Below are 15,258 nucleotides of genomic sequence, written 5' to 3' on the forward strand. Positions count from 1 at the left end.
CAAACCGCAGATGGGCCGGTCCAAGTAGATAGGATACATTTTTTTGCTTTGTTTTCTTCACAATTTTTCTGTTTATTTATTTATTTTTCTTCAATGTTTTCCTTTTTCTATTTTTTCCAAAAGTTGATCTCGTTTTGTATTTTTATTTTCTTCATTTCTATTTCTTTTTCCTTTTTTCATAATTTTCAAGTTCACCTTGACACGCAACTAGGGGGCCAAACATTTTTTCCCAGTTGCGACTTTACGCGAATTGTAATTAGGGGGGGGGGGGGCTTTTTTTCTTATCTCAGCTGCATGTCCACCATCGACACGTAACTGGGGCCCAACATATTTCTTGTCTCAGTTGCATGTTCATCCCTAACTGACAACTCGTGCGATATAGTTGCATGTCCTACCCGAACACACAACTTGCCTCGACCCATATCTAGTTCCATGTCCAACCCCAACACGCAAAACAACCCAACCCAGTTCCATGTCCAACCCAAATATGCAACTCATGCCCGACGCAGTTGCATATCCACTCTCGGCACACAACTCGTTCCCCAACCCAGAACCCCTATCTAGTAGTATTTTTTTGCAAATACATGTGAACTTTTGTAATAAACAATGTATATTTTCCGGTATACACGGGGAACATTTTTCAAACACGCCTTGAACATTTTTTTAAGTACATGATGCATATTTTTCAAATACTGACCCGATCATTTTTTAGAATATGTGGTAAACATTTTTCAAATTCCTGCCGATATTGGCATTTTTTAGAATATATGGTAAACATCCTTCAAATTACTGCTGAAACTTTTCAAAAAACAATATGCGGACATTTTTTTATGTTGCATAATGTTTTTCTAGAAAATGTCATGAGTTTTTTTAGTGCGTGAAGTTTCTTTTAAAAAAACTGCCCCAAATATTTTTGAATGTGACGAAACTTTTTATAATACAAACATCATGAAAATTCTTTTGAAATGCAGGAACATTTTTCAAATGTCAACATTTTAAAATGGTGCAATTTTTTTAAAAATTTATGATTAAAATATAACTAAACTAAACTGTTCCTATTTTTCAAAAAAAAGGAATTTTGAAATGTGCCCACACTTTAAACTGTTCAGGGATTTTTAAAAATTCTTCATGTTCTAAAATTTGTTTGTGAAGAAATTGTTTGGAATATTAAATTTTGTTCTTATTTTTCAAACAATTTTCAGAACTAGAAAATTTTTCACATTTGAAAAATTATGTTTTTCGAAATTTAAAACTGCTTGCATTTTCAAATATATTCAACATTTCAAATTTGTTCACAATTTGCCAAAAAAAACTTTCAAAATTTGTTTTAACAAATGTCTTCAATCTCGACACCATACTATGTTTTTTTAGAGTTTCCCGCTTGGTAAACAGCAACTGCAGTGATCAGCCTAGTTGCTGACGTTGCCGTCAGGCTGCAAGTGAGACTGCCCCCGGGAAGCCTGTATCCGTCCAGCATCCGCCGCATAGCATAGGTGAAAAGCCCACATCTGCCCGCATATTTTTACACGAGATAAATGCGTTTAGCGGGCAACCCACATCCAACCAACATGACTGAAAGTGAATGTTCATGCACTCAAATAACAGCCGAGTACAAGCGCTTACAAGCACGTCAGGCAGCGTATACAAATACTCGAACGGTAGACGGATGGACGGGCAGATTATTTGTAGTTTGATTCTTGACATATTCCCTCCGTCCGGAAATACTTGTCCGAAAAATGAATGTATCTAGATGTATTTTAATTCTACATACATCCATTTGTATCCATTTTGACGACAAATATTTCCGGACGGAGGGACTATTTTTCTGTTGCATCTAGTTGACCGGCCTGAAGAAAAAAAAAATAGAAGAACATGCTGGGCTGAATCAATGTTGACTTATGCTGATGTCACAATTTAGACGTGAGATATTATATCACGTCTAGATGTGATACAGTTAGACCTCGATTAATATATATAACACAAGCTAAATAAACAAATACAACACTAAGCACAAAAAAAAATGTTTGCAGCTTTGTAGATGTCTGCTGAACACACATTAAGCAAAACGTTTTTGTTTCGTTTGCCCACGTACTCGGTTGTCTCCTGGGTATGGAACAACAAAGCCGCATAGCAGCCATTGCTGCATAGTGTATCTGCGGAAACTGCAGCTACAAAATTTGGTGGTCTCAACGATAGAATCCGAGAGCATCTTTAACAGCCGCACTAAAAGACTTGTGCGCATGGTAAATTGGCTTTTTAGCGTGCGCGGCCTGGTTTCGCGCGCTCCAGCGATGGCGGCAAACTAGCGCGCGCGGAAAACGATTGCGCGCGCGGTGGAAAAGGCGGCAGCTCGCGCGCTAGATTTGGCGCACCACGTCTGGCGCACCTATAAAATTGCAGCGGGCTCGGCCACTCTCTCTCGCTCCTTCCACTGCTTTCTCTCCTCGCCGCCGACACGTCACCACCGCGCTACCATGCCGCCTCGCCGCCGGGAGGTTTGGGCTACCGCGGCGTCCGCGTGCGTCTGTCCGGCAGCTATTCCGCCTCGATTCAGTCGCGCGGCGGCGTGCGCCTCGGCCTCGGAACCTTCAAGACCGCCCAGGATGGCGCCTGCGCGTACGACGCTGCGGCGTGGCGCCTCCGGCGGTCCCGTTGGGACATGAACTTCACTGACGTGGCGACGCGGGAGCGAGCACAAGAGCTGGCGCCTTTTCCGCGGCTTAACACTGATGAGGATCGTCGCAAACACCGAAGGCGGGAGCGCCGTCTTAGCCTGGTCGAGATGGACGAGGAAGCCATGGCGTTGTGAAGGCAACGCTTCCCGCAAGACATTATCAACGAGGAACAGTTCTTCATCGAGACGAAGGCGAAGAGGGAGGAGAGAAGGAAGGAGCGAGCCGCCTATCGCGAGTACAAGCGAACACGGAAGGCGATCGCCAAATACAACATGGTGCTAGGAGTTGCGTCGTCCTGGGACTCCCGCGACAAGCGGTTACTTGACGCCTATGCTCAGACGTCGGAGGAGGACATCACCGAGATAGAGTCCGAGTCGGAGAACGAGTAGTAGTAGCTTTTAGTTTTATTTTGTATCGTAAAAGCAAGCTATGTGCCGAACTATCTTATTATTCGTATGCTATGTAAACAATCGTCTTAAGAAAAAAAATAGCACGCCTGCTGGAGCAGCTCGGACGCGCTTTATTTTGCGACGGCCGCTGGAGCCAAGGCACCGCCGCGCGCAAAACCTGGCTCACCCGACACGTTATTCTCATTTTTAGCGCGCTCCTTGGAGATGCTCTTACGAAATTGCTTAGAGGAAAACGACCAACGAGCAATGTGAGTTGCAAAAGAAACGATCAACGGGCTACTCAAGCGGCACGGCCAGCCGGAGCGTGACGGCCTCGCCAGCGCTCGTACCCCTCCAGCGCGAGCTCCGCCCGCCGCCGCACCTTCTCCTCGGAGGCCAGAAGCTCCCGCACCGCCGCCGCCGCCCTGGCGCTGTGCAGCTCCTTCTCCGCCGCGGCGAGCTTGGCCTTCGCCTTCACCAGCTCCGCCTCCGCCTCCACGGCCCGGTTCGCCGCGGCGAGTTCGGCGTTCGCCTTCGCCACCGCCGTCTCGGTGGCTCGCTTCGCGGCGGCGAGTTCGGCCTTCGTCTTCACCGCCTCGGCTACCGCTTGCTTTGTTTCGGCGAGCTCGCCCTTCGTCTTCACCACATCCGCCAGAGACGCGGCGAGCTCGGCCTTCGTCTGCACCAGCTCCGCCTCCGCCGTTCGCTTGGCCGCGGCGAGCTCGGCTATGGTTGTCTCCAGCTCTGTTCCAGCCGCGGCAAGCTCGGACTTGGCCTTCTCCCGCTCCGCGTCCGCCGCTCTCTTTGCCGAGGCGAGCTCGTTCTTCGCCTCCTCCAACTGCTTCCGCAGCGCCGCGGCCTCGCGCTCCCTGGCCACCAGCTTCTTCTCCAGCTCGAGCGCGTAGTTCGCATCCTGAACACAACAGTAAGATCGATTGGACTGCGTCAATGTAACGATTTCCCATGGTATTTGCTGGCAATACCTGACGAATCGCTGCGTCGTTGCCAGCCCGATTTCCCGTGGTATCTGATGGCTCGTTCGCCGCGAACACGCGCTCCAGTGGCGGCTCGGTGGCGCCCTGCAGCAGCTCCCGTGCAGCCTCCCAGTCTGTGGTGTGTCCGTTGTGCCTGCTGGGGAAGTGCTGTGGCGGTGGCGAGTGCACACAGGACAGAACTGAAAGAGGCGGAACCTCCTCCCCGCCGTTGGCTTCCTCCCAAGTCCTCTTCTTCGCCGACGCCGACGCGGCCGCCTTCTCCGCCGGCATAATCTTCAACATATCATCAACAGAGGGATGCATGCCTTTAGAACGGGAAGTAGTACGACTTGAAGAAGGCGGCGGCGGCGGGGATGCGGCGACAGCAAGATTGGTTTTGCAGGGATAGCGGCGCTGCCATGGGCACGTAGCAGGGAGCAGGTCCCTGAGATCAACAGCGGCGCCACCGTGAGCAGCTAGCAGCTTCACCGCCGATTCGTTTTCCTCAAGGGTGAGCGCCGGGTTTCTGAAGGAGCGCTTGGACGGCTCGCCCCAATCCACCGCGCAATGCCACGGCGCCGGCGACGAGAGGAAGAAGAAGTCGTGTTTCCAGCCCACGATGGATTTGGAATTCCGGTTGGGCATCCCCGTGAAGCGCAAGCTGGAGCTACCCCCCCTGGACACGAAGAAGTACCATCCTTTCTTGTGCCTTCGGTCGTAGACGGACAGGTGGAAGAAGCGCCGGAACACCGTGAGCGACGGAGGCACGTCGGCGGAGTCGCAGAGCACCAGGAAGCCCTCCATGACGCGCCACCCGTTGGGCGTGAGCTGGGCAGGCGAGATGCCGAAGTGGGCGAGGACCTCGCGGAAGAAGCCCTGCAGCGGGACGCGCATGCCGGCCTCCAGTGCGCGCGCGTACACGCAGATGGCCCCCGGTGGCGGCGTCGAGTTCGCGCGCAGGTCGCCGGCGGGGTGCGCGGTGTACTGATCCTTTGGTACGCCGTACTTTTCGCAGAGCGCGTCCACCTCGCCATGGGTGCGCAGGAAGGAGGCGAAGCCCTCGGCGCCCGTGGCTCTCGTTGGCATGGCAGCGTAGGGGGCGAGGATTTCGTCTGTGCTGACCTCGCCATGTTCCGGGTTGACGGAGGGGGAAGGCATGGTGCGCGTTGGAGTAGAAGAGAGATCTGTGCAAACTATATCCGTTATTCACTGCAGTACATGTTACACTTACATATAGGAGGAGCCTCTAACTACTCCCGTGATCAGAGGCACTCAGGCACGCATGCCCTCTCACGTGGAGACGTGGAGAGGTGGCTCAGAATCCTAAGGAAGAGAAGGAAGTTAGAACAGATGCATGCAGTTTACACTACTGTTCAAGATATCAGCCAATTTATTGCTTACCGGTGTCTCTGACCGATAAGATAAATCGGCCGATTTAACCTTTATCTTGGGTCGATCTATAAGTTTCCGATAATCTATATCCCCAATATTACTTTACACTTACACACAAATGTGCCTTACAGAACTATGAACATGAGTTAACCCCCCCCCCCCCCCCCGCGCAGCCGGGGTGGATGTTAGACAGCCTCGGAAGTCTTGAAAGACAATTGTAGGCAATCCTTTGGTGAACACATCAGTAAATTGCGATCCATAGGGTACATGGAAAACTCTTGTCTCTTCCAAGGCAACATGATCCCGGACGAAGTGGAGGTCGACTTCGACACGTGCGCTGGTGTTGAACCGGATTGGAGGATGAAAGGATCGATATAGTTGACTAGAGGGGGGGGGGTGAATAGGCAACTAACAATTTTTATCTTTTCTTTACTAAATTAAACTTTGCAACAAAGTAGGTTGTCTAGATATGCAACTAGGTGAGCAACCTATATGATGCAACAATCAACAAGTGCACAAGCGAGCAAGGGATACAACACAAAATAAGCTTGCACAAGTAAAGGCACGAGATAACCAAGAATGGAGTCGATGGAGACGAGGATGTGTTACCGAAGTTCCTTCCTTTTGAGGGACGTCTCCGTTAGAGCGGTGTGGAGGCACAATGCTCCCCAAGAAGCCACTAGGGCCACCGTATTCTCCTCACGCCCCCACACAATGCGAGATGTCGTGATTCCACTATTGGTGCCCTTGAAGGCGGCGATCGAACATTTACAAACAAGGTTGGGGCTATCTCCACAACTTGATTGGAGGCTCCCAATGACACCACGAAACTTCACCACAATGGACTATGGCTCCGCGGTGACCTCAGCCGTCTAGGGTGCTCAAACACCCAAGAATAACAAGATCCGCTAGGGATTACTGGGGGAATCAAATTTCTCTTGGTGGAAGTGTAGATCGGGGCCTTCTCAACCAATCCCGAGCAAATCAACAAGTTTGATTGGCTAGGGAGAGAGATCGGGCGAAAATGGAGCTTGGAGCAACAATGGAGCTTTTGGGGGAAGAGGTAAGTCAACTTTGGGGAAGAAGACCCCCTTATATAGTGGGGGGAACAATCCAACCGTTACCCCCCAAAGCAGCCCCAGAGAGAGCGGTACTACCACTGGGATGGGCGGTACTACCGCTATGGCCAGCGGTACTACCGTCTCACCTTGCGGTACTGCCGCGCAGAAGAGGGGAGCGAAGGATCTGGACCCAGAGCGGTACTACCGTGGAGGTAGGGGCGGTACTACCGCTTAAGAGCGGTACTACCACCTCTACTACCGCAACTAGTGCCGCAAAACCCGACACAAGAAAAGAACCCTCGAGTCGAGGCGGTAGGAGCACGGAGCCGCAGCGGTACTACGATGGAAGGCTTCAAGCGGTACTACCGCTGTGGAGCGGTACTGCCACTTGTAACCCTCGGGCGGTACTACCGCTGTGGCCCGCGATACTACCACTGGGACCAAACGATTCTCAAAAGAAGGGGAATGAGCTCTCCATTGAAGCGGAAAGGCTCAGAGGGTGTGACAAGGATGTGTACGTGCTGATTCCACCCTAGCCTTACCAAAGCGGACCCCCTCTTGATAGAAAGGTGACTCCTATGAAACTAGTCCACCAACATAGAACCGAAAGAGCTGCACCGTCTTGAATAACACTCCAAGGGGAGGGAACCGTCTCGTGCCAAAGAATGAATCTCTGAAAAACTCAATGCACACGATTAGTCCGCGAAAGAATTGTCATCAATCACCAAAACACCTTAGGAATAAATATGCCCTTACAATCTCCCCCTTTTTGGTGGATTGATGACAATAAGGGATTTGCACAAACGGGAAAAGACATAGGACATAAGCAAACCCCACAACTCTAAAGTATAGGCGAGCTCCCCCTAGATGTGTGCTTTCTAGTGCTTTGGACTGCACATCACACATACTAGGATCAATACTCCCCCTATATTTTAGAGACCAACAACCTAAGCAGGATATACGAGAGCAGGGTAAATAACAGGATAGGCATGCAACTCATAAGATACCGAAGTACTAGATAGACATAGATAATGATAATATAAAGATAAGGTAGCATATGTCTCACACCATATGTCGGGAACTTAGGCCTCACTGGCACAAAACCAAACAAAGCAAATGGCGAGAAAACACAATGACACCACAAAGAAACACTCGCAACTCAACAAACGACACAAATCCCTAAACTCTCTCCCCCTTTGGCATCGAGACACCAAAAAGGCAAAGAGTGCTGCTATAGCTCCAGGTGATAGCACGCTGAGGATCTCGAACATCATATCCCAGCGGGATCGCCTACACCGCTGTCATCGGTCGGAAACTGCTCGGCATCTGAATCTGTCCACGGGCAGTGCTGGTGAATCCACTCCTCCTCCTCAGTTATCTGGCCCTCAGATCCACTGTTAACGGTCGCACCCAACTGACGCATGAGCTCCTTGTGATGTCCCCTGGCCTTCTTCTTAGCCACATGAGTCATGTACTGACCATGAGACTCCATGCAGAAAAGCTTCTTCATCTTGAGCTTGAGCTTCTTTGCCCAAGAGGGCTCTGCTCCAGAAGGCTCATAGTCAGCGGCATCATCCGCATCAGCTTCGTCCTCAATCTCCATGGAAGCAGCAGAAGATGTAACCCCAGCTTTAGGGGCCGGGGTGCCCTAATTGTCCTTCTTCCTCAGACGCTTGATCTCATGAGAAATCAAATCTCCAGTTTCCAGCAGGACCCTGGGATAGACATGTGCCTAGGCCTTCTCAATGAGTAACATGATGAATGGTCCATAGATCGGGCACTTGCGCTCAGATATAGCAGATAGAAGTTCAGACCACATAACATGAGAGATGTCCAAGGACTCGCCAGTGTTCGCTTCCTTCTTGTGCTGGCAGAAGAGAAGCATGTCCACAAGATAGGACTGGACCATATCCAGATTCCCGATGCGAGGGAAGAGAGTCTCTCGGAGGACACGGTGAAGGATGTCCAGGAAGGCAGGCAGCTCATAGGTTTTCTTCTTAGTCTCGGGGTGAATCTTCATAGAATAGTAGGGCCAGAGGGCTTGCTTGTGAGTGGAGGTTGCATTGCGGTGAGGGCAGAAACTGACTGGAGTCTCAAGCCCATGATCTTCCACCCCAAGTAACTCCATGAAGGCCTTCCACTTGACAGAAAGCAACTTGCCATTTGTCATCCAAGTCACAGTCCTTTCCTCATCAGTTCCTAGATGGACAGTGGCATAGAATTGAGCCACCAAATCTGCATCAAAGTCCTTGTTGAACTGCATGATTCTGAGAATGTTCAGCGGAGAGCACATCTGAAGGGCTTCACCAAAGTACTCAGGGTCCTTCTCCATAAAGTCCGTGTCGATGGAGCGCACATCAACATAGAGATTCTTCTTGTCCTTGATCACATCAAAGAAGATGGAAAACTGAAAGCGGTTCCAGAATGGATGGTTGACCAAAGTGGGTTCTTGGTCTTCCACATAGGGGTTGCGGCGACGCCTTGCCCAGAACTCCTTGGCATTCATTTCAGTCACAGTTTTGCCCCTCGGCTTCGGCTTGATGGCAGACTTCTTCTTGAGCTGAGGCGGAGGTGGAGCACTTGAGGAAGCACCCGCTGGCGGCGGTGGAGCACTAGATGAACCACCTACTGACTCAGAAGTGCGGTAGCGCTTTGACATAGCATGACCGGGGTTGACACGGCGGGCTTGCTGCTCAGGATGTTCATCACATGGAACCAAACACACGAACACACGAAACAACCAGAAAGAACGAGCATAAGCTAACAAACACAATGAACGAGACCAGGAAATGGTAGGATCATGATGGAACTGGGCAAGCAGCGGTAGTACCACAACCCGGAAGCGGCAGTACCGCCCGAGCGGTAGTACCACGCCAATGGGAGCGGTAGTACCGCTCGAGACGGGGAAACAGCGGTTCCCTACTGCCATGGTCAAATCCGGCACTACCGGCCTGCCAAATTCAAAAATACTCGTACCAAACAAGAATCCAAATAGTCTAGTTGCCTTCTCCAACCTACTCAAGCCTAGATTTAGCCAAAAATTGAGAGATGCAACCACTATTGCCCCTAAGACACTAGATATGAAATCTAGACAAAAGGAGAGGAGGAACGGGGGCAATACCGGCATCCATGGCAAGACGACGAGGTGGGGATCGACTCCACCGAAGGAAATGGAGAGGGATAGCCTAGAGACGATGGCCCGCCGGAGCCCTCCCGCGGTGAGGCGATGCTGGAGAGACGAAGAGGAATGAGGGGGCGGAGCGAATGGGTATGGGGGAGATGAAACCTCCCCCTGCCCCGACATAACCCCCTGGTCCCGCCCCTCAGCGGTAGTACCGCGCTGGTGGGCTGTAGTACCGCTTGTCAACTTAAGCGGTAGTACGGCGCACCACCAGTGGTAGTACCGCCCAACAAGGCTCAACAACTAGACATCAAATGGCTTTGCTCAAAAAGAAGAGAAAGCCAATGGCAAGAAGAGGAAATAAAACTCGGCAGCGAGAACACTAGCAAGGGGACAAGAAACACACCTCTTCAAGAGAGGGCGGTGGCCGAGGCCACCTATGTTTGAGTCAAGAGGTATGGCGCCGCAAAGATTTTAACCTTGGGCCCATGACCAAAACTCGTCCTTGAAGCACAAGTACCATAAAAAATGGTTAATGTGAAAGACACGATCAATTTATGCATAATGGGGGGAGGGAGAGTTCATTGAGAGAACAACACTCCCCTTATGTCCATGCCTACACCTAAACTAGAAAACAAGTTGAATATGGTGGGGTGTGCATGGGTTCAAGTCACATTGCTCGAATCGACGATATTTAACTCATGCCTTAACTCGCGAAATCTTGCTTCATCCAAGGGCTTCGTGAAAATATCTGCAAGGTTATCACGAGTGTTGACATACTTGAGCTCGATCTCCCCTCGTCTAATGTGATCCCGGATGAAGTGATACCCAATCTCAATATGCTTCGTCTTGAAATGTTGCACCGGGTTGAGAGAAATCTTGCTGGCACTTTCATTGTCACACCAAAGAGGCACTTTGTCACAAATGACACCGTACTCCTTTAAAGTTTGCCTCATCCATAAGAGTTGTGCACAACAACTACCAGCCGCCACATACTCCGCTTCGGTGGACGAGAGAGACACACAACTTTGCTTCTTGGAAGGCCAACTCACCAAAGAGCAACCAAGAAATTGGCACCCTCCAGAAGTGGACTTCCTATCCACTTTGTCTCCCGCCCAATCGGAATCCGTGTATCCTTCTAGCTTGAAGTTTGCTCCTCTTGGGTACCATAAGCCAAAGTTTGGGGTATGAGCCAAATATCGAAAGATTCGCTTGACCACCACAAAGTGGCTTTCCTTTGGTGCGGCTTGAAACCGTGCACACATTCCCACACTCAACATGATATCCGGTCTAGATGCACAAAGGTAAAGCAAGGAGCCAATCATGGAGCGATATACCTTTTGATCCACCGCTTTACCATTGGGATCAATGTCAAATTGGCACTTGGGGGGCATTGGAGTAGAAGCCGGCTTGACATTGCTTAGCTTGAATCTTTTTAGCATGTCTTGAGTGTATTTGGCTTGGTTGATGAAGGTACCTTCTCTTCTTTGCTTGATATCGAAACCGAGGAAGAACTTCAACTCTCCCATCGACGACATCTTGAACTTAGAGGTCATGAGAGCAGCAAATTCCTCATTGAAAGCTTTGTTAGGGGAACCAAAGATAATATCATCAACATATAGCTGGCACACAAACAACTCCACTTTGACCTTCTTAGTAAAAAGAGTGGGATCGATTTGCCCAACCTCAAATCCACGATCTAGCAACAACTTAGTAAGGTGGTCATACCACGCATGTGGGGCTTGCTTAAGGCCATAGAGTGCCTTATCGAGTTGATACACATGATCCGGGAAGTAGGGATCCTCGAACCCGAGGGGTTTCTTGACATAAACCAACTCATTAATAGGACCATTAAGAAAAGCACTCTTCACATCCATTTGTTGTAAATTAAAGTTGTGATGGGAAGCATAAGAAATCAACAAGAGAATGGATTCAAGGTGAGCAACGGGAGCAAAGATGTCACCGTAGTTGATACCCTCGACTTGGGAGTAGCCTTGTGCTACCAATCTTGCCTTGTTGCGAACGATGGTCCTATGAGCATCTTGCTTGTTCTTGAATATCCACTTGGTTCCAATGACATTGTGGTTCCCCAATGGCCTTGGCACCAATCTCCACACCTTTTTGTACTCGAAGTTGTTGAGTTCTTCATGCATGGCATTGAGCCAATCCGAATCTTCGAGCGCCTCATAGACCTTTTGGGGTTCAACACAAGAGACAAACGCGTGATGTTCACAATAGTTTGCTAATTGTCTACGAGTGCTTACCCCCTTTCTTAGGCTTCCAACCACATTCTCCATGAGATGACCTTTGGTGGTGAGCTTGGAAGCAATCTTCCGGCACGACGCTCTAATTCCTCCTCGGATGTGGAAGGAGGAGGGTTAACTTGATTATCTTGAGCGCCGTCTTGAGCTTGTTCTAGATCTTGAGCTTGCTCTTGATCTTGAACTTGCTCGAGGGGGAGAACTTGACCTTGGGCATCATTTGGTGGTTCACCACCATCTTGAGGTTGATCTTGCCCTTGGTCTTGTTCATGAGGTTGAGGGCCTTCACTTTGTTCTTCGGAAGCGTGTGGGTCTTGGGTTGGTGATGGCTCCACTTGAGTGGAGCATTGTCCTTCTCCTTCGGCCACAAGGGGTTCCTCAATGGGTAGGATATGACCCACACCCATTCTTCTTATGGCTTGGGGAGGAATTTCATCACCTACATCACAAGTACCACTTTGCTCCACTTGGGAGCCGTTATTTTCGTCAAACTCCACGTTACACGTCTCCTCAATGAGTCCGGTGGACTTGTTGAGGACACGGTAAGCATGAGAGTTTGTAGCATAACCAACAAATATGCCCTCATAAGCTCTAGCCTCAAATTTAGACAAGCGAACACCTTTCTTGAGAATGAAACACTTACACCCGAACACCCGGAAGTACTTGAGGTTGGGCTTGTTACCGGTAAGTATTTCATAAGGAGTCTTGTTCAAGCCTTTGCGGAGATAGAGCCGATTGGATGCATGACATGCTGTGTTGATGGCTTCAGCCCAAAAGTTGTATCGAGACTTGAACTCCGCCGTCATGGTCCTTGCCGCATCCATCAACGTCCGGTTCTTCCTCTCCGCGACACCATTTTGTTGAGGGGTATACGGTGCAACATATTGATGCTTGATCCCCTCATCACTAAGAAACTCATCCAAGGTGTAGTTCTTGAACTCGGTGCCGTTGTCACTTCTTATTGTCAAGATCTTTGCATCATGTTGACGTTGAGCTTCATTTGCAAAGTCGATGACGGTTTGTTGAGTCTCACTCTTCCTCTTGAAGAAAAATACCCAAGTGTACCTTGAATGATCATCCACAATCACCAAGCAATACTTTCTACCTCCAAGACTATCAAAGGATGGAGGCCCAAAGAGATCCATGTGAAGGAGATCCAAGGGTCTCTTCGAGTATATGATAGTCGTGGGAGGGTGAGCCTTTTCATGAAGCTTTCCTTCGATACAAGCACTACAAGCACGATCTTTGGCAAAACTAACATTTGTTAGTCCACGGACATGGTCCCCCTTGAGAAGACTTTGCAAAGATCTCATATTGACGTGGGCTAAACGGCAATGCCAAAGCTATCCCACATCAACTTTAGCCATTAGGCATGTCGCGGTCTTAGTGGGTCGCTCCGAAAAGTTAATCACATAGAGACCATTCTCGACATGCCCAACAAAGGCTACTTTAAGAGTCTTGCTCCACAAGAGGGCCACGGTATCAATATCAAAGAAAGTGGCAAAGCCCATGAGTGCAAGTTGATGAACAGAAAGTAGATTGTATGCAAGGGACTCAACAATCATGACTTTCTCGATTGTTAGATCATGAGAAATGACAACCTTGCCAAGACCCAATACCTTAGAAGACAAGGCATCACCCCACTAGACATTGGTTGGCATAGATGGGATCTTATGCACGTCCACCACCAAGTCCTTGCTCCCGGTCATATGATTTGTTGCTCCACTATTGAGCAACCATGATCCCCCACCGGAAGCAAACACCTACACGAGATCAATGCTTGGTTTTAGGTACCCATTTAGTAATGGGTCATTTGATGGTAGTAACAAGGGTCTTAGGAACCCAAATAGACCATTCAATGTACTCATAAGAAGAACCAACAAATTTATCATAAACATGCCCATCACTAGCACGGCACAACACATAAGAAGGGTTAAAGTCGCCGGCTTTGTTGGAAGAAATGGCTTTGCCCTTTTTGAGATCACGACCCTTCACATTGTTCTTCTTCTCCTTAGGAGAACCCTCTCCCTCCTTCACAAAAGTTTTCTTGAGAGGAGGAGGTCGTTTGGTCTTGTCGTTCTTCTTGTTCTTGGACTTGGGTGTGAACCCAACTCCCTCCTTGGCCACAACTTCCTTTTGATTGCTCAAAAGGTCGTTGAGGTTCTTCTCACCTTGTATGCATGTCACAAGGCCTTTCTCAAGTTGCTCCTTCAACTTCGCATTCTCCTCCACAAGATGCACATGCTCACAACACGGGTTAGTGGCATTTGCATTATCAGTTAATGCCATATGAGGAAAGGTGGCCTTTTCTTTGGTTATCTTAACTTGGAGTTGAGCATGAGACTCCTTGAGGCTAGCATGAGCACCCTTCAAAACCTTGTGGGCCTTGTCAAGTAAATCAAACTCCTCCTTGAGTCTAGCATGGTCAACGCCAAGTTTAGCCTTCTCGGAAGTTAACACATGAGACACAACAAGAGCATGATCAAGATCTTTCTTTAACTTAGCATGGTCATCGTTGTGTGACTCCTTAAGAGCCAAACGATGCCCACGATCTTCCTCAAGAGCATTAGAGAGATCTGATATCTCATCGGCATAGTCACGACTATGACCTTCCATCTTAGAGATGGTTTCTTCATGAGCCTCGATCATGTCATTGGCTTCACCAAGTTGTTCCAAGAGAGCAACAAAGTGCTTCTTGGATTTGCCATTGAGGTTACTCATAAAAGACTCAAACTCATTCGCTTCCTCATTAGATCCCTCACTCTCATCAATGGGATTAGTAATTATGGTGGTTTTGATGTTGGGGGTTACCTTGTTGGTGACTTTAGCCATGAGACACTTGGCGGTGATGTTCTCATTGGGCGAGTTGAAGAGGGACACCCGTGGAGATGTGGCAATGGCAACGGAGGCCATGGCCATGGATTCACTATCTTCATCATCATCATCATCCTCATGGCATTCTTCTTGAACCACCAATCCTCGAGTAGGAGTCTTTTTGGTGAAGTTGTTCTTGTTTGGGAAGGACTTGGCTTTGTCCTTTCAGATGAGCTTGCCACCATTGTCTTCTCGCTTCTCATAAGGGCAATCCACAACAAAATGGCTCACATTGCCACAATTGTAACATGTTCTCACACATTGCTTGACCTTGAACCCACTTGAGTTGTTCTTGTTAAAGTTGGGCCTTGTGTTCTTCTTGCTCCAAAATTGCCTTGAAGCAAGAGCCATGTGCTCATGATAATCATATTTTGTATCTTCGGGGTTGCTCTCCTCATCTTCCTCTTCTTCCCCTTCTTCCACAATAACCTTGGCCTTTAAGGCAAGGTTGGGCTTCTTCACCCTTTGAGAGCGCAACACCGCCTTGTTGGCGGTCTTGTCCAAGATCCAC

At 49.1% G+C, this 15,258-nt stretch overlaps 1 protein-coding gene across 1 annotated transcript; it reads right to left on the bottom strand.

Annotated features, from left to right (window-relative positions):
• Positions 1-3,114: 3,114 nt before the first annotated feature.
• LOC123161201 (uncharacterized) lies at positions 3,115-5,226 on the bottom strand. Its single transcript, XM_044579050.1, has 2 exons — positions 4,048-5,226; positions 3,115-3,977 (listed from the first exon to the last, which is right to left on the bottom strand). Exons 1-2 carry the CDS (start codon positions 5,194-5,196, stop codon positions 3,366-3,368), a joined length of 1,761 nt encoding a protein of 586 aa, XP_044434985.1. The 5' UTR covers positions 5,197-5,226; the 3' UTR covers positions 3,115-3,365.
• Between the last annotated feature and the right edge of the window lie 10,032 nt (positions 5,227-15,258).

The sequence above is a fragment of the Triticum aestivum genome, chromosome 7B (genome assembly GCF_018294505.1).
Source record: "Triticum aestivum cultivar Chinese Spring chromosome 7B, IWGSC CS RefSeq v2.1, whole genome shotgun sequence".
NCBI classification, from domain to species: Eukaryota; Viridiplantae; Streptophyta; class Magnoliopsida; order Poales; family Poaceae; genus Triticum; species Triticum aestivum.

Bases quoted from the DNA above. Each gene is read 5' to 3' on its own strand.
- LOC123161201 (XM_044579050.1), bottom strand. From the start codon at position 5,196: ATGCCTTCCCCCTCCGTCAACCCGGAACATGGCGAGGTCAGCACAGAC. The intron at 3,978-4,047 runs GTATTGCCAGCA...TGTTGTGTTCAG, and splicing joins ACGACGCAGCGATTCGTCAG to GATGCGAACTACGCGCTCGA.